The sequence below is a fragment of the Tyto alba genome, unplaced genomic scaffold (genome assembly GCF_018691265.1).
Source record: "Tyto alba isolate M040663 unplaced genomic scaffold, T.alba_DEE_v4.0 Super-Scaffold_2, whole genome shotgun sequence".
In the NCBI taxonomy this organism is placed as follows: domain Eukaryota; kingdom Metazoa; phylum Chordata; class Aves; order Strigiformes; family Tytonidae; genus Tyto; species Tyto alba.
The window spans coordinates 76,019,792-76,042,746 of record NW_024881282.1 but is presented as its reverse complement, the minus strand read 5'-3'; the positions used below and the strand labels follow the sequence as shown (position 1 = coordinate 76,042,746).

The 22,955-nt window shown below is 43.8% G+C and overlaps 1 protein-coding gene across 5 annotated transcripts in view; it reads left to right on the top strand.

Moving 5' to 3' along the window:
- LHFPL3 (LHFPL tetraspan subfamily member 3) overlaps positions 1-22,539 on the top strand; it is a 262,454-nt gene extending 239,915 nt beyond the window's left edge. For all 5 annotated transcript variants that reach the window (XR_006165365.1, XM_042793148.1, XM_042793151.1 and 2 more), the window contains one exon: positions 19,811-22,539. Coding sequence is in view for 1 of the 5 variants with exons in the window: in XM_042793148.1 (XP_042649082.1) it covers positions 19,811-19,839 (29 nt within the window). In the remaining 4 variants the exon portion in view is untranslated. The remainder of the gene's footprint in view (positions 1-19,810) is intronic.
- The last annotated feature ends 416 nt before the right edge of the window (positions 22,540-22,955 follow it).

The following is a 22,955-nucleotide window of genomic DNA, read 5'->3' as shown; positions in this document are numbered from 1 at the left end:
TTTCCAAATACAAAGGACAAGAAGGTGATTGAAAGTAGTCAGCATGGAATTACAAAAGGGAAATCATGCCTGACAAAGCTGAAAACCTTGTATGGTGACATGACTGCCTCAGTGGTCAAGGGGAAAGCAGTGGACATTGTTTATCTTGACTTTAGCAGGGCTTTTGACAGTGTTTGCCATAACAACTTCACAGACAAGCTGATGAATTGTGGGCTGGATAAGTAGACAGGTGGATTGAAAACTGGCTGAACTGTCAAGCTTAAAGGGCTCTGATCAGTGGCATGAAGTCCAGCTGGGTGATGGGGCAGATAAAAAAACTGGGAGAAGTGCATCAGAGGGTTGTGCTCCTATCCAGAGGGACCTCAACAGGCTGGAGAAATGGGTGGACAGGAACCTTGTGAAGTTCAGCATAGGGAAGCCCCAAGGCCTGCACCCAGGGAGGATCAACCCCATCTACCAGTATATGCTGGGGGCCACCCAGCCGGAAAGCAGCTTGGTAGGAAAGGACCTGGGGTCCCAGTGGACACCAAGATGACCATGAGCCAGCAATGTGTCCTTGTGGCAAAGCAGGTTTACAGAGAGGTGGTGGAGTCTCCATACTTGGAGATACTAAAAACCTGACTGGACACAGCCCTGAGCAGCCTGCTTTAGCTGACCCTTCTCTGAGCAGTGGGGTAGGACTAGATAACCCAGAGGTCTCTGCCGACCTCCACAGTTTTCTGAGTCTGACACTGAGACAAGAAAACAGCAGGGAACTGGAAGACAGAAAATAGGAATTTTGGTTTAAGGATTTGGAGTAAAAGGCCAGGAAGAAAAAACACGTTGGAGTTGCCAGAGAGATGTAGGGGTGAGCAGGGGTGCAAACAGGTCCCCCCGCGGGACCACCAGTGCAGCAGGGGAGGTGTTGCAGTACACCCCACCTACGGCTGCATCGCAGCGTTAGGGGAGCATCTCCCACTAATGCTGTCTGAGTCGGACAGTAAGAGCTGATGCAAATAGAGCTCTGTAAAATAAAGCCCAGTGGCAGGAGCAGCCAGCTTCAAACCCAAGTCTTGGGACCACCCATCCCCAAACCAGCTCCCTTGCCAGTGGGCACTAGTGCTAACACCTTCCCCATCCCTGGTATCTAAAACCTCAATAACTGCAGATGTGCTTTAACTTGCGCTACTTTGGTGGAGGTTTCTGATAGGAACTGCTAAAGTGACAAAACTGTATAGATAAGAGGCCATGAGAAGAAATCATAGTTTTCTTTCCTCCCATGTTCACAGTCATCTTTGTCCCACCAGCTGTGGCATTCATCCAGCATCACGTCCAAGGTGGGAAGCACACCTGGGATCTTACCTCCTGCTCTGTGGTTTTTTTTCAAGTGTTTGCAACTAGCTAAGGATCCTGTCGCCAAACTATTTTGGGACTTTCGCTTTTGCAGATTTAACACAAATTACTGTGACTCATCAGGAGCATTTTATAAAGTCTCTGAGGTTAAACAGACTGTGTTTTAATTTAAAGTATTGCATTGTTGCAATTGCAATTATGCATAATTGCATAAATCTGTGTATTGCAAAACAATATAGGAAAAAAAAATCACATTTTTCAGATAAACTAGTAGATTTTAACTTTTTTTAAAATAAAGTCTGGTAACATCAAAATATTGTTTAATGAAGGATCCTAAACCCAAGAAGTTCTTATTTTTTAATTTTGAACATTTAATAATGGTGTCTGGCATATTCCAATTTTACATTATTTTGAATTCTTCTATAAGTAACATTACTTAATTTCCTTAGTAATGCCACTTATTTTGACATTACCAGTGTTGCCATGAGTGAGCTGGTAACTGTAGGTACAGCACTCCCCTCTAGTGGGTAAAATCAGGTCGTCCAGATTTTGCAGGACCTGCTCCATCCTGCTCATTAGCACTGGCTGGAAATAAAAACTTTGCTTTTCCCCCAGATATTCTGAAGACTCTGAGTCGATTTTATCTTTTTAGCATTTGTTATTTATTTATGGTATGTTATTTTCGTTCTGAATTATAAGGGGAAGGAGAGAGGGGCATGTGAGGCTCAGGTTTAGTTCCTACTTGTGAACCTTGGTTCAGAGCAGTAATTCCCTACCTGCCCTAAAATCCTCCTGCTAAAAGTGCCATCAAAACTAGCAAATTTTGCTTGAAATACTCTATTTCCACAAAACATTTTGTAAGCTAAAATTATTTTTTCAAAAATCAAAAGGAGACAGGTTCACCAGAGATCACTATCCAGCTCTTGGCTCAGCAGCTCATCTAAACCCACTTCAGAATCCTTATGCATTGGCATTATCTGATTCAGAATTATTCCCTTGTAATATTCCCCTGTTCTGTGAGCAAGAAGCAGTGATGTTTAGGTTTTAGAAAGCCATTATGGTCAATATAATAAAGAATATCCCCTGCCCAAAAGCCATGTCTGCCCATTTGTTTCAATTTTGCTATGCTGCAGCTATGAGGGAGAACTGTTTCTAACATGCCCCATCTCTTTTTTGGTTTTCCTTACATAATTGCGATCACGTTTTTAATTAAGTTAAAATAGGATGTTGCACCAAGCTCCTCAACAGCTTCCTGAATTTTGTAATCTATCCCATCAATCGACTGAAATCAGAGCACCATCTCTGCTGGTACCACGTGCACTGAGTGCAAGCCACGGATATTTGCATGAACCAATTTATCTCTTAAAAATATTTCTTCTCGACTGAAGCATAAATTGCCTTTACCCTAATGCGCTAGGTAATGAATTGCATTTGAAATATGTTTATTTTTAGCAAACAAATGCTAATGGCAGCTTGCTGTTAAAAATAGACAGTACAGTTGGCACAGAAATAAAGGCTGGGGAATCTTTCTTTCCCTGATCAGTGGAAATGCCCTCTGTGTAAGTCATCTGGGGAGAAAGCATGATGTCCCTATGGAAGTTAGTCACTCCAACTGGCGAAATTGCAAACAGCAAGTCACCACCTGTCACCTGAGCCCTGGCTTACAAATAACCTCTGCGGTCCAGCGTCCCCAGGGGCTGTCGTACCTCCTGCAGGGGCAGGGGCTGTAAGGTGGAGACAACGCCTTTTTCTTTTCCCCTCTCCCTGCCAGACATTGGTGGGTGCAATATGGGGGTTTTATGGGCCTCCAGCTATGCCTGGCTTCAGGGAGTGAGGGCATTTTGGCAGGGGAAGAGCCATGGGGCCCCCAGCATCTCCAGCTCCCACTCCTCCTCTGTCAGCAGCTGCTCCACTGGCCAACGGGCTTTATCCTAGACAGATTTTTCCTAATGTCAAAGTTAAATTTCCCCGGCTACACTTTAAGCCCATTACTTGTCACATCCCCAGAGAGAATGATTTATTCCCTTCCCTTCTGCAGCAGCTTTTTTCATAGTTAAGTGTGTTATGTCCAGTAAATGTCCTTTCCTCTAGACTAAATAGCTCAATTGTCCATGTTTTCACTTACATTAAGATTTCCAAGGCTTCTGATGGGTCTTGTTGCTCTATACTTGTCCTTACCCAGTAGGTCCACTTCTCTCATATAGAAAATCTAGTGCCAAAAAGCAAACCATGCAGCCAAGGCCTTGCTGAGTAGCCTACTAGAGTCACTTTGCTCATCTTGCAGATAATTTTTCCTGCTTGCATATCCTGGTAGAGCATTTGTCTTTTTTCACAACAGAAGGGCCTCATGGACTCATGTGGTCAGCTGGTCCCTAACTTATATTTTGTACAACTCCTTTTTCTGCCCATGCACCTATTGCTATTGAATTTTGTCCTATTTTTCAGGCCATTTCTCTAACTCATTATAAATGTTCAATACTGTTTCTGTCCTACAACACACTTGCAGCCCCTCCTGGATAACTGTGGCCTACAAATGGAAGAGGACATCCTCTGTTCCATTGGAGATCCTCTATTCCACTATCCAAGTTGTTCATGAAAATATTTTAACAACATCAGACCTAAGACAGATTCCCATGAAACTCTGATAAATGCAGTCCTTCAGCTGGACAGTGAACCACTAATCAACTCTCTAACAGTATCTTTTTCCAACAAGTACTGCATTTATTTTCATCATAGTTTATCTAAGTAGTGTTTCCTAAATGCTGTGAGATTTCAGATTGTAGCCCCAATGGTGAATACCAGAGACTAGATTTCCAGGGAAGACTGAAGTCTTTTAGTAGACTGGTTTATGCAAGTGGAAAACGGATAACCTTTCAAGCACACAGGTGCTACATCAACCAGTGTTCATCAATACTGGCTCTATACTTTCAATAGACTTTCTCAATTCATCCAGCACTGATGAGGCTGCCACTATACAAGGACTGGTCTTCTCACCTTGTTTTAATTCCTGGGTGAAGTATTGTGAAAGTGCCAGTTCTCGTGGCAATTTGGTTACACAAGGATACCCTAAAACCAGAGAGACATAAGGTCTAGCTGCACTGTCAAAATCTCCTAGGTGTGGCAAATGATGACTGGGAGCAACCCAGCTGCAAAGCTGCACTGGGATGACAGCAGTGTTGGCACTCCCCTCCCTCAGACAAGGGGCAGTATTTTTGCTTGCAGTCGTTGCTTTATGATTCTCAGCACTCCTGGGGTTGGGTCTGCCCTGGGAATAGTTTCACAATGCATCGTGGAAGAGCTTGCCCATCTCTCCCAGGCAACACAGAGGATATGTCCTTCAGCTTCCAATAAAATAGCCTAAAGCACATTTCCTCCTCTGCACCATTCATCCCACCGGGAGCAGGGACACAGTTTGGCACCTCTGGGCCAGTAAGTTTCCCAGGCATGGAAGTTATGGAGAGAAGGGATTTCCCTCTCAACAGCAGCTGATACCATGGCAGACTCCAGGATCTCCTACTCAAAGCTCAATGTCTGCCGGTCTCCAGCGGGTCCTTGCACTGGGGCTCTTCTGGCCCTGGATAATTTTGCATTGAAAGCACATGGTTACATGGTTAGAAGGGGTGCTCACCACACTAGAAAGGGCTCCTTTTAGGAGGAACAGTGTTAACTTTCCTGTGAGAAGTTTTCAGTCAGACAGGGAAGTGCTTAGAAGTGAAGATGTGACACAAGTCTGCTCATACAGGCTCAAATCAGGAGACTGGCAGCTGCCACCATTTCACTGCAGAAGCGCTGTGTTTTTTTCTGACCCCTAAACTTGTACAAGACACAACCCCTGCTCAACAGAGATTATAAATCTAATTTTGACCATTATTTTCCAGCATTTTGCTTGAAAGGTAGGTTCAAGTAGGGCAGCACTCCTTGCTGCCAAAAGATCTTACACACTGAGCTCTAGCCAAGAAACGATGCTGGACCAAGCTTTCACAGAGGACCAGACAAGAAAGCCCAGTCTGAGCCCTTGATAATTGAAAATTACCTAAGAAGGCTGAAAATTATAAACTTAACCAGGGAAATTCCAAAATCCTGAAAAATAATATAGTAAATATGACTTATTTATTTCATACACAATCAAGAGACTGATCTAAGAAAAAAAAATCCCAATGGGAAGTCCTTGATAGATCCACGGTGCTTCTCATTATCATAGGAACTTAGGATTTGAGTTGGCTCTACTGAATCAAAAAGGAACCAGAACAGTCCAAAAGGGTTCCCAGCAGATATAGATTATAACAGAAAATATGGCTGGGAGTCTAGATATAAAGCACTAGTTTAAGAAAGTAAAACTGATTTCTTACTTTAACATTTCCTGGGACAAAAACCATTACTTCATAATTCTAGACTGCAACCTAAATGGAGGTTATAACAATCGGAAGTCAGAAATCCCAATTAAAGAAGATTTACCCACAGTGGCATGTGTTTCATTAGCAGGTAACATGTAGAATCAATATTTTATGACCTGTCACATATTTGAGTCACCTGTCATGTTTTATCCTTAGATGTTGAAGTTATTTGACAGCTCTAAAGTAGATGGAAGCAAACAGAAAAGAAGTTTTTTGCTGTTGTCACACTTTAAGACAAATTTAACAGGTAATAGTCTACAACAAGCAATTAAAACACATTGGTTTCTTATTACAGAACAAATTCTATTCCGTGGGGCCTGAGGGAAATATATCTCATAAAATTTGCTAGTTTTATATAAGAAGACATAGCAAACTATACTTTCCCTACATTAAAAAAAAAAAAAAAAAAGGCAGAAATGCTGCTACTTAGCCATGTACAGATGAATACTGATTTTGGCACCTTACATAATAGGGAGGCAGAAAGATCCACCTGCAAAGCCTCAGCACTTGTCTTCTGCTGGTGTCCAGCTACTGAGTCCTCAGATACCAGAGTCAGTGGAAACACAAACCTATATAGGAATGTACCCATAGGCAAGATACTGTATATCTGTTGTCCAGATAAAAAGCACAGCAAATGAAGGAGATTAGATTATACAAAGAGGAGGAAAAGATGAAGATTAAATGGTTGTGCAGTTACCTACAGGTTTAGAAATGTCACAACTGCTCATGCTATTTTTTTTTTCCAAGTTCCAACTCTGAATCACATGTTGCACTTGAATCTGAGATTTCAAGAAAACCCAAACCCTTCTGTTCCTCATAATTGCAAAGAAAACCGCTAGGTCTCAGGAAACATGAGGTAAATAAGAAAGAAATCAGACTTTTCAGAAGCTGGTGTTTGTATGTCTGCCTGGTTTGCAAAGGTTTGTGGCTCATTAAGGCTTTCTGGAAAACAAGGACTTCTTTTCATGAGTGGTGTTGACAGGATGAGTCTTCTCTCTTCCGGTGTGGAACAAAAAAGGACATGTTTTAATTTTTATTTGGTTCTGTAGGTAGTTAGTTTAAAAGTGTCAGTTTGCAAAGTATCCAAGACCTTGTTTACGAGAGCATTTTATTTCATTTTCCACATACCCCTAGAGTAACTCATTTGATGTGATAAAAACAAGAAGCACCCGAGAAAAATTCAGTCTCAACAAATTGATATTTTACACTGAAAATCCCTTCAATATAAAGTTCCTACGGGCAATAACAGGAAATCCCGGGAGATGGAAGAAATCTGAATAATAGCATTTTTTCCTGTCTCCAAGCAATCAATAATCTGAGACTTTGCTAGCAATGAGTCTTGCAAAACACCTTGAAGAAGAGGACAGACACATGGTGCTGCAGGGGCTGTAGGAATGACCACTAATCTCACCTCCAGGGTTCAGTGACCCATCAACTTTGAGAACACCATGAAACAACCACACTTACCTAACTACAACTACAGCTGATGCTTTCCATAGTGTTGCCCACATGGAGTGAGCCTCTGCAGCGCCGCAGGTGCTCGGTCCATGGCACCGAGTGCTCAGCAGCGTGTCCCATAGACAGCCCAAGATGGGTGCTGGGCCACCTGTCCCTGGTCTGCACAACAGAGGCTCAGCTGCCTTGTCAGGCATGTCAGCAAAAAGGAGGTTTTTAAATTTTTCCTTGAGTTTCTGCTTATTTTCAAATTTGCCAGGGCTTGGTTCGCCCTGGATGCAGGGACTTTGCTGCCGGCAATCCCCTGCCCCACAGTCTCCAAAACCCAGTCAGCCTTTGCTCCTCCCCAGGTCTGGGGCAATCTGAGAGGATGTGACCACTAGAAAAGGACTCCAAATGAGGAGATGTTTCAGTGTCTGAAGCAATGAAATATTTAATCCCTGCTCTCTCCGGGCTATGCATCATCACAGATTTACTTATCTGCCGCTCACTGACAGCAGTGGCTGACAAGGACGATGACAGCTGACATACATTAACCCAGCCGCACAGCACAAGCTATCACTCCAGAGCAGAAATCCATCATTATTATTTAAGCACCAAGAAGGCATCTCTGTTGGTGCTGGATACCAAACGCAGATCGCACCTGCACTGAAAAGTCAACACTGCCGGGGTCTGTCAGAGGCGAGAGGCTCTCGGCACAACCCTGAGCCCCAGCACAGCCAGCAGGAGCAGCACCAGTCCCTGAGCAGCCCAGCACCAAGGGTACATGCAGGGTCCCCTGCGCTCCCACCACTGACCTGGCCATGCCCTGATGGAGGAAAAGGAGAGGGAAGGACAGGCAAAAATCACTTGTTTAGGGATGGGAGGGTGGAAGCCTTTATCAGAACTTTGCTAGAGCTACACAGCTGGATTGTGCATTAACCCCCCACACTAAAAGCTGTAGGTGGAGTTATTGCACAGGTCCTCGGGGTGTGCTGCTGTGGATGTACCTGTGCACACCAGACTTGTGTTCCCTTTGTCTAAGGTCCCCCCTTTTTTACAGATGAGCTTCATTTCTGAGCAAATCTGTATTAGTGTGTTATTTATCTAGTGGGTTGTACTGAACTATTGTTGTCTCCGAATAAGGGGTGGCTAAGCTTTGAGCAGTCCTGGTGAAACTGGGGTTTGGATTGAGATGGTGGGGTTTTCTCCCTCCCTGTTACTGTTTCCCACCAGGCTGGTTGCTTCTTGAGACTGCCCTGCTGTCTCTTGCTGTTACAATGCCATCCTTACACAGAGAGGTAGCATTTACACAAAAATTGCCATACTGTCATTGGTGGGAATAGCCAAACTACTGGAAAATCGTCCGTGTGTGTGTGGATCTGGTGCAGAGAGGAAGGCTTCTAATCCCTGGAGTCAATCTTACACTGTATGAGGTGTGATCCTTCCAGAGGAGGGAATAAGATGGGCTATTTACAGCACCACACGGATGCCACATCTGAGTGTTAGAGCTCTCTGCTGTAGAGCAGGAGCTTGTAGACAGAGCTGCCTGTCAGATGACTTCTCACTCCTGCAAGAGACACCACAGGTTACCTGTGGAGTTCATATGGTTAAGGCTTCTGTATTCATGCCTTCATATAGACAGGCCTCAGGGATAGGGCTAGAAAACACTAGATGTATTGGGATGCTTACAGACTGATTACCTGAAGACATTTATTTCATCTCCATTGTGAGGGCACCGCATAGCAGAGACATGGCCAGGAGGGACTGTGTGAGGGAGCATGGAAGCATGCAGAAATGGGACACTGGGAAGAGCAGAAAACGGCTGCAAGGTGGCACTGGGGAGGTGAAGCAATGCTGGTGCAGAGGGTGGTATATGGGGAACACCTGTGTCTGCAAGGCCCCGGCAAGGAGCGGGAAGAGGTGGGAACCATCAGCTCCCACAGATGGGAGGAAGGCAGTGCTAAGAGTGATGCTCTTTTCATTACCATTTCAGATGCTCAGCAGTTGCTCAGCCTCATATGCCTAAAACTGCAGGGCTTGCTGGATACGCCAGGCTGTCACCTTCCTGTTCTGGCCCAGAGGAGGAGCACAACCAGGACACTGTACCACACCTGTCATTCAGGGCTGCTGCAAACCAGCCTGCCTTCCTGAATGCTTTTCCGTGGGTAATTTCCTAACACAGCCCTCATCTTTCTTCTTTGTGAAGGGTTTTTTCTCTGCACTGCTGTAGTGGTCTAAGCTCAGAGGGCAAATGAGCACCACACATCTGCTCACTCCTCCCTTCTCTCCCAGCAATGAGAAGGGAGAAATAAGCCAGGCTTGGGATTCCAGATAGGACTGGGAAGGGCAGATCACCTATTATGGTCACGAGCAAAAGGAAGACTCATTAAAGGAATTAAAAAAGAAGACAGATTTATTACAGATACTACCAACAACACCAAGCAGCGTAGGGCAGTGAGAAGCATTGTCACATCTTGAGAACACCTTCCCCCCACCCCTCCCTTCTTCCCTGGCTCAGTTCTGCTCCCGGTATCTCTACCTCCTCCCCCAGTGGCGCAGGGGCAGGGAATGGGGGGTGCAGTCAGTGATGCCGCTTCTTCCGTCTTTGGGGGGGACGACACCTTCTGGAACTTCTTCCCCCTGCTCCAGCGCGGTGCCCCCTCTCACAGGAGACAGTCCTCCACAAACTTTCTCCGATGTGAGTCCCTCCCACGGCCTGCAGCGTCTCCCTCTCTGCTCCAGCTTGGGACACCAACTTTCTCCAACTGGATTCCCTCCCACTGCTGCAGCCCTTCCCAAGCTGCTCCAGCATGGGACTCCCCCGCATGCTGCAATCCTCCCAGTGCTGAATCACAACAGTAGGGTCTACCTTTTCCCACAAGACCCCAGCCTTCTTCAGGCACAGCACCTTGATTAACCAGGTGAAAAACACAGGCCATAAATTAGTGTCTGCTCCACCACAGATCTTCATGGGTGGCAGGGGGGGCCGCCCTGCCGTCTCACCACAGGATACAGGGGGGTCTCTGCTCCTGCACACCTCCCCCCTCCTTTCTTCCTCTGTTCCTCCACTGACCTTGGTGTTCACACAGCTGCAGCAACTCCTCACAAGTCTGACTCCTCCTCACCAGGTCCCTTCTTAAATACATCATCGCAGAGGTGCAGCTGATTGGCTCTGCCTTGGTGCAGAGGTGGGGCCAACTTGGAGCCAGGGGAGTTTTGAGAAGCTTCTCACAGGGGGACACCCCTATAGCCCCCTCCCCTACTACCAAAAAAGCCTCACCACTCACCTAAACCCAGGACAACTGCTAATCACAGTCTGCCTTCTGTGCTGAAAGATCTTCAGGGAAGGAATTTCCTCTTTTTCTTTTGCAAGAGTGCATTTAACATTCCTACAGCAACTCAGAAAAATGTTTAAGGGAATAATATAAATTAATAGCAATAATAAATCCTCATATATTGTCCAAAGCTTTCATAAATTGGTTTTGGAGCAGTCCTGCAGGACATCTGAAAGGAGAAGATGACAGAAACAATGCCTTTATTGGACCATGAGCATCCAACATGCTCCTTGATGCACATCAGACAGGTTTCCGCAATGTATGATGGTCACCAAAAATCTCACCCTCTCCCAAGACCCTGACTTTGCCATCTCTCAAATCCAGCCTCTGTTCTAGCTGATTATCACCTAAACCCATAGAGCTTTTTTCCGTCGTTTGACATGTAATCTCCTATCTTTGGAAATTAACATGGGCCTTAAGCACAGCCCCAAATATTTCCTCTTTGCCTAGAGATTATATAGCCAGTTAATTAATATTCCCGTGCTCAGGTAAGCTAATCATTAAGCAGCAGTTTTGAAAACTCAGACTATATCTTCTCCAGATCGTTATCTTTCTGGTTTCCATAAACATATAACTTGGCACCTGTATCTTTTTCAGAGGCTGGATCAATGTTCACAGCTCATTAGCAGATTTTGATTGAGACCCAAACACTCTGAGAGGAGTTTGTGCTCAGAGTGAAGGACCCACAGCCTTGCCTTGGTGAGCCCCTGCCCCAGAGATGCTCTGAACAAAGCCCTCCAGCCGCAGGATCCTTCCCCTCCATGGCGAGCCCCAGCAGCCAGAGCCCTGCTCCCAGACCCATTCTAGGCCACCCATCAAATTTTCTCTTCCCACCACAAGTCCCTACAAAGAAAAGATTTTGAAAACTTTTGGAAACCCTGGATGTGCCTTTGTGCTGCAAGGATGCAGACGGGATTTGTGCCACGCTCCCAGGTCACACAGCTTTGGCACTGGCTGAAGAACAGGGAAATTAATTTCACACAAAGCAAAGAAAGTTTTAAAGTTTTTATTATTATGCAGCATTTAAGGTTCACCAGCGCTGATATTTTTTAACTATGTTTTCTGAGATGTTTAAACTGAACTTCTTGTAGATCCTTTAATTATTATGTTATAATTAAAAATCAGCAAATTATTTCAGGAAACTTCATTCACAGAAATGTCATTTTAACATGCCAGAAGGGTCAGAGAACTATCACGGCCCTCCTCTTTTCTGTAAGGAGAAAAAACTCATTATATGAATTGGGAAATAATTTGGAGAAATCCAGTCTGTTGAAAAAAGAGCAGAGCTCCTTTTCTGTCACGCCACTAAAATAAGCCCCATCGTAGCAGTTTCCTTATGCAGAGATCCTGGCTGGCACCTTCAAGAATCTGCTTCAATATCTTGGCTTTCTCCCAAGGCCAAACTCCTACTCTCTCTCTGCTGCACAGAAATGCAGGCTTGAACCAACGTGAAGCCTGAGCACCACACTTTAATCGGTGACTGGCTCTTCTCAAGCTCAAGCTTGCCCACAGCCCCCCGCCGCCGGCGCCGGCCCTGGGCGCTGCCTTCTGCCCTCCCTGATGGCCGAGCCTGGACAAGTAGAGCTTTGTAGCAATGTCAGCAAGATTTGTTTTCCCTGACCAAAGATGTGCCAACATCAACTACTAACATTGCCCAGCACAAGAAAACTCCTGGAAGATATAAAGCTAATAAAGCTAGATATAAACTGTTATTAGCAAAATGAAAAAATGTAAGAGTATACAATGACAGTCCAAACATTTTCTGGCCAATCTGCCCAAGACCTTACCAAGGAACCTCCGCTGACATGGCTGGATCATCAGCGGGGCTTTCAATTAACAAGTACATATCAAAGTTTGTAACAGGGTTTTTTTTTTTGCTGTAAAGACATTGCAGAGCTTTCTGAACAGTCTGATCATGTGGCTTGAAGGCTGGTGAAACAAACAAAAATACCCATGGATCCTCTGGGTTCCAGGGGAGGAACTGAAAAACAACTCCAGCAAATGTGCAGAATATAAAGCAAGTAAAATATTTTCTCATTAAACAGTTAAAAAACAGGAAGAGTTTAGGAATCGCTGTTCAGGGACTCCTGTTTAGTGACAGCAATTTATTTGACCATCTGGGTAAAGAAAGACTGCAGCAAACCACACAGAGGAAATAAAAATAGATGAACAAGTAACTGATTTTGCTTGACTCGAGCCTACAACTCTGTGGAGCAGGAAGCTACTTCATGTGAAAGACATTATTGATGAAGGCATTTCATCCTCTCTCCAGTCCTTCCAACAACATACTAGATCTCCCATGCCAGCAAACCTGTCTTGAGACGTGACTCCCATCCCAAACTTGCCAGAAACATCACCAAGTACAAAAGACAAATTGACAACACTTCTGGAAAGGGACCACCAGAGGAAGAAGCATCTCTGTGATGCTCCACAGTAGAAGAAAACTCTCTAGGGGAAATAATAGGAGGCTTTTTGCTGTGTTTGTTCATTATGATAAAAATCTTCCTTTTCTTGACAGGCACAGAGCAAATATTGAAATAGTGGGAAACAGTCCCCACTGTTCAGCAGAATCTAATCACTACATCTCAGTGTTTTGGTACCCACCTCAAGCAGACACACAACCTCCTCCCTTGTTCAGGGCACGCTGTGCTGTGTGTGATGGTGGCAGAGGGGCAGTCGTGCCCGCTCGGGAGTTACGGTGGTGCAGCACCAAGCTGCCCAGCTGAGGGACCCAAAAGCTCTTGGTAGCGAGGCGTGGGTAGCAGAGCCATCACCAAAGGGAGCCCCATTTCCATCAGCCCAGACTGGTGCCGGCAGATGACAGGGATGACAGCTACAACTTGCTCCTTCTTTGGATAGGTCTCTCTTCCCTCTGCCTGTCACTCTCCTCCTGTCTTTCTCATCGACACATATGCATATGTTGTATTCTTGGACCCGCATTCAAACCAGAGGAAAGCCACCGGAGCCAAGGATTAGGAAGGGTGTCAAAGAAGCTTGAAGCCTGCCCATATTTGGGGTTTTGGAGCCCATCACTGCCACTGGGTTATATTTAGGTGTAGTTGAAGGAGGATCTTTTGGAAATAAGAAAAATGTCAGGCTCTGATGAGGTGCCTCCTGCAAGCTGCTCTAACCCCCGTTCTCAGGATTTGCAGTCAAACTTCACCTGCTCCCCCAGGCTGACAAGAGCAGCTAAGCTGACTGCCATATGGAGCTTGGCTCATGCCTTCCCACTGGGCTGGCCTGCTCCTTGCATCCCTACATGCAGGCCAGTCAGCCCTTAAACTGTTGAGCTTATTTTACTAAGCCCTCCTGGGCTGGGGGTGAAATCTTAGTCCCACCTTTTGCAAAGCCATTTGCTCCCCCGTGAACGCAGTCCTGGAATACAACTGCACGCCCCAACAGGACTAAAAATAGCCGTCCTCAAGCTGTGCTCAGACGAGATCTCTGACAGCCTGTTACAAACAACTAATCCAAAACTGCCTAATAATTCAATATTTCAGGCTGAAGACTGTCTTCTATGCGTGGGCAGTGGCTTCTCTCTTCATGTCTCCATGCATGCTGTTAATCACTCTGTGCAGGATAATTATAACTCCAGGATTCACAAACCTCACTTTGTCCAGCTCAGACTTAGGCCTCCAGTCTCATCCAGGTTTAGAGTCCCACGGGAACCAGGAGCACTCATCCACTCTGGGAACCATCCCGAGATGAAGTGAGTCACCCAAGGAGGTCCTTGACCCTCTCCAAGGACTGCCCAGAACCCAGAGACACACATCCAGTGCCTGACTCTGAGAGAGCTGATGTTACATGAGATCCATCTCCAAGACCAACCTCCATCTTCTCTTTCCTCCCCAAAAATCTCCTCACCTTTCTCAAAATTTCCATCTGGAAGACAAAAGGAATTTGAAAAAGTCAACACCACAAATGGGTAGACTGTCCTGACACACCCTGGGCTCTAGACTTAATTTCCAAATAGATCTCTCCTTTCATACCTCAGCACAAGGTGGTCAGACTTAATTGCTCAATTCTTTCTTTTTTTTAATTAATTTGTCTTGACAACCACAATTTTCTCTGGACACTTTTGCTTAGTGTCATAACGGCTTCAAAAAAATGTTCTGTCTGGAGAAATAAAAGAAAACAACCCAGAAAATAATGTCCCTGCTGTGTCACTCTTCTCCCCCCATAGCGCACTGTCTACAACCAAACAGCCTCTGAACTGACACCCATTTCCTCCCCCCATGTGTCAGTCTCCACAGATAGCAACAGAAAAAAGGGGAAAAAAGAAATGTAAGAATAAATTGGATTTTAAAACTACAATAATTGGCCAGTCTGGCAGGGAAGGGCAGGATCTGGCCAGCAGGGCAGTCACTGGGACCATTAAGTGTGCAGGGCGTGTAGCTTTAGGTCTGCCAACATGCTGGGTTTTTTCTTGTGAATGACAGTATACAGGTTGTTGATGGCAAAGGTCTGTCCAGCTGTGTGATGTACACAGATACCAGGAGCCTGGCAAAATTGATCTGACTGGATCCTTCAGCCATTTTTCTTCTGTATCTTCTTGAAAAAGGATGTCTAATAAAATAGCATTCTGTCTGTTCAGTGGTTAACTCTGATCATCATCACCCCTGTGGCCCTGAAACTGTCTTCTCAGATGCTAGGAATGCCCTTGTGCAGCCATGAACTGAGCCTTCTGCCTGAAAAACAGCCTGGGCCACCTTTTGACAGACATTTAGAAAATTCTTGAATGCTCCTGAAACCATTTCCTACAGCCTTGGAAACAATTCCTACAGCCCATGCCCAGGCATTCAGCTGCTGCCACTAACAGGGTGCATGAAATACCACCCAGCAAATTGAGTAAGTCCCACCATTCCACTCAATTCTGGTTTCACAGGGCTTGAATACCAAATTCATAAAAACCTTGTCTTTTTTTATGTGATTCAATTCTATTTCATTGCAAGGAAGTGCTGCAGCAAGAGCCAGCTCACACACCCTTCTGCTGAGACAAGCTTCTCCTCTAATGCCATATGGACACACAGTTTCAATCCCAAAGTTTTGTAAAAGTTTTAGTAACTCCTCAAGGTTTGCTGTGTACTCTCTTTAACCCCCGACCTCTCAGGTAGCCTTTGGTAGCCATGAGTGACAGCAGAGCAGGCAGTTGCCAGATCCTGCCTGCTGGTTTGTCAGGAGGAGGAGGAAACGTGCTTAGGCAGCTCTGGCGTGGACAGGTCATTTATCACGTTTTGTTGAGAAGATGCTGAACAGTGAAACACTGAAAGAGGGCTGCTAGCAGAACGGTTGGGGAATTTCTGTCCATTCGTCCTTCCGTCTCCACAGGGCAGCCTTGTTCCCTCATTACGGTGTCTAAACTGCAGTGCAGGGGTAGGCACCAGAGAGCACAACTCATTCGTCCCCTGGCCACACAGCTGCTTCCAGGACAATCTGTGGACAGAATCTCCAAAACAGATGCTGGAGTTTCAGCTTGGATGACCGGGATTCTGATGAGTTTGGAGAGGACCTGAGTTGATGCCTGGCTCTTTATTGAGAGCGCAGTATTTGCACCGGGGTGGCCCTCCTGACAATGCATAAGCACCCCGCAATGAGGCCAGGGCAAAGGGTGTTCGGTGCATCAAGAGGGAAAAGGCACCCACAGCAGGTAGGCAAATGGCAATACACAATTAAAGGCAAATGGGAATACACATTATTCCTCTCTTATCACAAGGAAAACAAAATCATTCTCTCAGACCACTCAAATAGGATTTGTTATATTTTTAAAGGGAATATCTTAAATAAGATTTTATTGAAGATTCTACTGGCTGCCCCGTGCAGCTGGGCATCTGACTGCCTTTCATGCCTTTTAATGACACACATGTGGATATTACCCAGGCTCTGAATGCATGTTGCTATTTGAATTTTGGAGTGCAGTAGCTGCAAGTGGAGTTTTAACACACTTAGCGTTGCACCAACCCTGATGTAAACAACAAAACCATCTACCTGTGTTTACGAGGAGCTGACCCAGATCGCAAGCAGAAAGGCAAGAACTCCAAGCACCTCATTAAAACTGAACTTGTTCAAATTTTTTTGGCCTACTGCCCAGGCAGCAGTGTTGTCCAAGGTGCCACAGCATGTCTATTTTCAATTGCAGACCTTCTGCAGCAATGCTTCTCTGCACCTTCATCTCCCCCCAGATACCAAACACAGCACCAGCATTCAAGAGAGATAACGTTGCTCTCCAGGCTAGAGGAATACTGTGGAGGTGCTGGGAAGAAATCTCTGGTGCTTCATTAGCCCATGGGTTTCTGCCAGCTGATGTGGTTTTGCAATAGCACCAATTTTGGTGTGACCACGAATGTCAGTTGCTGTTTAGCTCAGTAATTGTGTGTGTTTGGAGGCAGCAATAAAAGATTAACTCCTGGAAATGTGTTATTTTCTAGATGACAGTCAAATAAATGGCAAAGAAAATCATGTAGGTATAGCTGGTGGCAATTAATGGTGTGAAGTGTTAAGATTGTTGGAGAAAATAAATATTCAGACCTAGAACATCTGCCTTTGTATATTTACTATCAGTCTGACTGCCTTTACAGTAAGAGCATGTAAGGGACTATCTGAAATTCAGTACATGCTTTATATCTTGGCAGGTAGCAATGTGGAAATCTCCCCGTGGTTCACCTTCAAAACAAAGAAATATCAGTGGCCTCTCTCTGAAAATGTACATAAACACTAAAATGCTGTAAACCCCCCCAGGCTGACTGTACCCCAGCTCTGCAGTCAACAGAAGTGACTGCCCTAACTGAATAGGTCAAATATGAATAATAACTGTGTTGTCAGGATGTCAGCCTAACAGGCAGCCTTTCAAGACTTTAAATAGAGAATTTAACAGCAGAGCACCTAGGTGGTTTGAGTAATATGGCTTTCACGAAGACTGCTTTCATTAACTGATTTCTAGGCAACAGCACTAGAAAAGGGTTTTAAGTAGCTTAAGAAAAGAAACTTCAAGGAGTCAAAAGCCTATGATGTGATACAAAGCAGACTGAGAGATGTTGGATGTGAAGGACTTATTTCTGCCTTATCAACTAGGCACCTCTGGCATTTATTAAAGTTCATTTCCATGTATATAACACCTGTGTGCAAAATTTGTCTAAAGAACTAATAAAGGTTTTAGTATGTTACAACTGAAACACTGAGTACTGCTGGAAATCCAATAAGCACTGTTAAGGATTTGAATAACACAGGTACACAAAATTATGATTTAAAATTCATTCAGTTCTATTAAGTTTAGATTTTTCTTAGGAGTATCAGGGCATGTGGTCCTCACCATGCAGCTTTGGCTTTCCCTGGCTTTGTTTCACCAACTATGGATTGTTTAAGAGGCTCATAAAACCCCATATCTCACTTAGCAAATAAACAGATTGGAGGCTCAAGCACTTTTTTTTTTCTTTTCTTTCATTTAGTAGTGCCACTTAATCTATATTAATAATTACCACATTAATTACATTAGTAATCATATTAATAAAATACACCAAAATGTCCAACACAGGCCATTTTAAAATGTATTTTATTTATCACAAATATGTGTATTTCTCATCCATTCTTTATCCTTAATTTTTGCTACGTGTTTTAAAGGGAGAAAGGAAGCTTACGGAACTACCAATAGCGAGTTTTCTTTTACAATTGGAAACTACCATCCCCATTACATACTCACATCATTAAAATGTTTTTACCACAGTGAATGCTGTATTTCTTACTCATTTTCTGACAAAAGTAAAACTGATCCATCTGTCTTCTGCAGGACCCTCCTTAGCTCACTTTATGCTTCTCGCATAGCTTATTTGCTATTAGAAATAGTCTCAGGAACATCAATTAAAAGTGTCTTCTTTGTAAAATATATCTGGACTACAGATACAGGCTGAACACATGGGCTATAACAAGTCAGAAATTTTACTCCAAAACAAACTTTGCTTGAAAAATGTCAATTTGTTGGAAGTTGGTGGGGGAAGCAGGCACCCAGGGTCTGCAGCAGAAGGGTTACCTGCTACCAGGCTCCCCATCCTGAGCTCTCAGGTGTGGGCATTCTGCTCCAGGGTGTCACTCTCCCTGGTGTCTGTGGGTGAATTAGCAGCAGGCCAAGATGACCATGAGAGTCAAGGCGTGTGAGGAATTGGTGGGAATGGGAGAAGGTGGCTGCTCCATGTAACATGGGGGGATGAAATGAAATACTTCTTACAGTAACATTTTTAAGAGTTTCTAGTTCTGAAACTCTTAGTTCACTGTCATTTCACAATGAAATTATTTCATTCTCTTTTATTTTCACAAAAATTGTGATTTCCCCCATGTTCTACATTCCAGCAGTCTCCTGCAGAGGCCCCCGCGTTACAATCAGGGGAGCGGGTTTGCGATGAAGGTGGCTGTCCTCTCCCCCCAGCATGCAGGCTTGTCGGACCTCTGACTAGTGACCCTTTCACAGGAGGCAGTGGGGAGGTTGCCTGCCAAATGACTTCACGGTTTGGTCTCAGTGATCCAGGACAGTTTAACTCATGGTGAATCTGCAGAGCTCATTTGGTGCAAGAACTTACTGTTCAATGCCAAACACTGGAGCAGTCAGGTTTTTATATTTGTGTGTGTACGTGGGTACTTGTAAATAGACCTTCTCATTAAGCCCCTGTTCCCATGGGCTGCCCCCTCCAGCACTGACTTATGGGCAGTCACCTCCCGCGAGGAGGGGGGAGCCTTCGTCACCCTGCTCCTCGTGCCACCGCAGCCGGTGTCCGTGCTCCTGCGTGTGCAGCTCTGTCTACAGTACATGGAAACTGAATGGGTGGGAGTTAGTTTTTAAGAGAGAGTTTGTGTTGAAAACACCTCCGGTCTCATTGGGGCCTGCCCCTTCGAAATTTAACACAAGGTATTATTTTATCTTGTTTACAAATGTGGATTGTGTGCTCAGCGGAGTGAAAGAACTTATTGATATGGAACAGAAATGTCAGGATTTTAACTCAGTTCATGATACTCACCTAGCAAATGTCATTCTTGCCCTATACACATTGTATCTTTATTTTCATATTGTTCAAACTTTAGATGAAACAATCTCATTACTTTGACTTCCCATGTCGATTAGCTGATGAAAACTGATTTTTAAGAATTCGAGATTACAAATCCTTGTCATATCTGAAGATTAAACTTGTCATTTTTCATGATAAATTGAAATGCAAATAATGAAGTGTATTAGAATATTGATCAGAGGCTTGTCCAGAGCCAAGCACAGCGTGAACATCTTTTTGTTTGCTGGCAGTAAACCAGCTTCTCTCTTCTCTCTGTTTTGCACAGTCCTACTAAGCCAATCCTCACTAGAATGAGCACAAAACAAAACGAATAACAGCTTTTGTACATCAACATTAAAATGGGAAGAAGCTTGGGAAAGGGCCTCCGACAGAGAAGAACGCTGACGAGTGCAAAAATGCCTGATGGGTAAGCGCCACCTTCTAAACATAGATCAGCCAGACGTGGAAGTGATTTTCAGAAGAGAAATGCAATCATGGATTACACACCAGCTCATTAGAAACTGTTGCTGAATACAGCATCCAGAAGACATGCATGAAAAGTCACATTTGGGGAATAAATTAAAAGGGGTGTAGTTGTTGCTATATAAACATATGTAATATATATGCATTCAAGAGGTTTGTAAATGTCATTTTTTTTATTCGGACGGAAAGCAAAAAGCTTTAAAACCTTTCACAGTAGAGAGGCAGTTAACACTAGACTATTCCTATCCCAGTAGCCAAGAAGCTGATAGGACATTTCTCTTAAATTAGCATTTATAAATAGACTCTCTGAATGTTTCCATCACCTAGTGGAAAAAGCATAACTTTTACCGCTACATTGCTGCACTTCATTTACTTCACTGTATAATAAGTTGATTAAAACTGTAAAGCTTCTCAATTTTTACTGCATATGTGTTCCAATTAATCTATGTCTGTAACAAACTTAAGACTGAAAAATTATTTCTGACTTATATTCTAGTTCTATGAAGCATATATACTATAAGATATGTCTGACTGAATATCATAATACTATAATTTCCCAAGACACATAGAATCATTTGTATTTAAAGTTACAAAATAAAAGCACTTGATTTCTTTTTTAATGGGAGAAAGTCATTTACCCCTTAAATGTAACATACAGCTGCTCACCACAAGGGCGTTTCTATTCTTTTCCTTGTTCTGCCATATAACCGCTGAGTGACACTCTGGCCTGTGCTAATGCCAGTCAGGTGAGGTGATCTAATGATACCTTCTGGCCTTAAACTCAATACATAAATTAAGAGACTAATAAGCAAATACACATTGCAAATAGCTATGGGAGGGCTGGGTGCATGGAGCCCCGGGGCACTGGTGGGGCTGCTGTTTCCCTCTGTGGGGGCTCGGCAGGTCACTCCCCAAAGGGCACCCTCATTTCCAGAAGCCACTGAGCAGTAAAACGGGGAGTCACAGGATATCAAGAAAGACCTCACAGTGAAAGGCCTGAATGCCAAGTGCCAGGCACAGAGCAACGGAGGGAAGCAAGGACCCTCTGCTCCTCTCCAGTACCCTGCAGAGCGGCACGCATCTCCTGGCTCAGGAGCGGGCAGGAGCATACTGCTCCTTACATTTCTTCCATCCTCTTCTGCATGTCGCAGCTGAATCCAACCCAAAATGAGGATTGCAAAGCTAATTTCTTCAGATTTTTTTAAGCCTGTTGCTTCATTCTTTGGCTTTCAGGGGAAATGGCTAAAATAATAATTTGTTGCTAATATTGATCCCAAATAACATACTGAAGACATGAGTAAAACACGAGTTAAAACTGTTTTTTGACTATTGGCTGTACAACACAAATTATTCCAGAATTTAGTGCATGGATCTCAGAAAATTTTATTTTTGAACGAAAAATTAGCTTTAAGCGAACTGTCAATAAATAAATAAGTACAGGGAATTAGGTAACTCTTCTATCTAATTACCAAGGTGCCGATGTGGCACTTCTTATCTTAGAGACTGAACGCTGATGTGGATGTCTGCCAAGTAAATTTATGTGTGAATCCAGGCAGCATTACTAAAAATAAAAAAACATGTTGTTTTAAACTAAATCCATTCTTATAACTGCATGTAGGAGACTCCCCTAACTTCTACAGGAATAGTGTTAGAGCTGGTCAAAAACCCCACCCACATCAATAAACCACCATAAATATATTCCCAGTACTTGCTACTGACTTGAAGGGGATGGAAGGTAAAAATCAAGTGGTTTACACATGAGGCTACATAAAGTCATTAAGGTCCCACTTCAGACAGCTTTTTAAGTCTGTGATTAATCCAACCAGTGTCAGCTGAAAAATGCATATCCTTAAGGGCCAGATGCATTCAGGAGTCACTGCTCAGTAGTGTCTTGGTGAAGCCCATTCTCACTCACTGCTCCTGTGGGCTCACAGCCACACTCTCACCTCAGAAGCCTGTGAAAGGGTTTGCTCTCTGGATGTGCTATCGTATCACCATCTTCATTTCCTCCTTAGGTTTACCTCTGTCCCACATTATGGCAATCATGGCACTTTTGCTGCGACAAAAAAATCAGAAATCACCAAAACAGAGTTTCTCTGTATTATATTATTTTGTTATGGACTACTAAGTTTTGCATCATGGTGACTGTGTAATCTAAAAGCCCTTTCTAAATATACTCAAATGTTGCAAAAAAAGTGTCATCACAAGACCTCACAACCCTGCCAGGGCAGCTCAGTGAATATGTACCATTTGTACACAGTCAGAAGGAGAGGCATACCAGGATGTACATCACTGAATGTTGACTCAGTATAAATAGTATGGTTTATTTTTTAAAATGTTACCGCTTTCCCATCCTACTCCATTGTAATTTGTCAATTGTAATTTTTTTTTAAGTCAACAAACTGTAAAGAAAACTGTTGAAATACCTGATTTTCTGTAAAAATTAATAACAATAATTTTTGTTACTTTAAAGTATGCTTGGTATTAAAGAACCTAATAAAGTTCAACAATTAATTTTGTAGCATACTAAAATAAAGTGTGATAGTGCTTTCCTCCAGCTCACCTGTGGTAACAGCTGCTGTTGTTGGGATTACTGTCCTCCTAAACACAAGCCTGGCCACCCCTTACACATCTGCACCTACACTGATCCCAAAGGTTTGTAATGTTCAAGCAAAATCTGATCCCCTAGTGAGTGCAGGGATTGGTATGCATGGGTCAGATTAACAGTAAAAGAACCTTGTTGGTAAATTAACTCGACCCTCTGGTACCTGACTATATATATATAGGCAACAATATAAAGTTCCTGATTACTTTGTTTGGTTTAAAACTTAGTTTACAGTGAGAGAAAGAAGAGTGTAAATTATTTAGGGTTAATTACAGTTAAATAGATAACTGCCAGGTTTGTAGGGTGCTGAAGTCCTGTTCAATTTTATAGGCAACGCATTTCA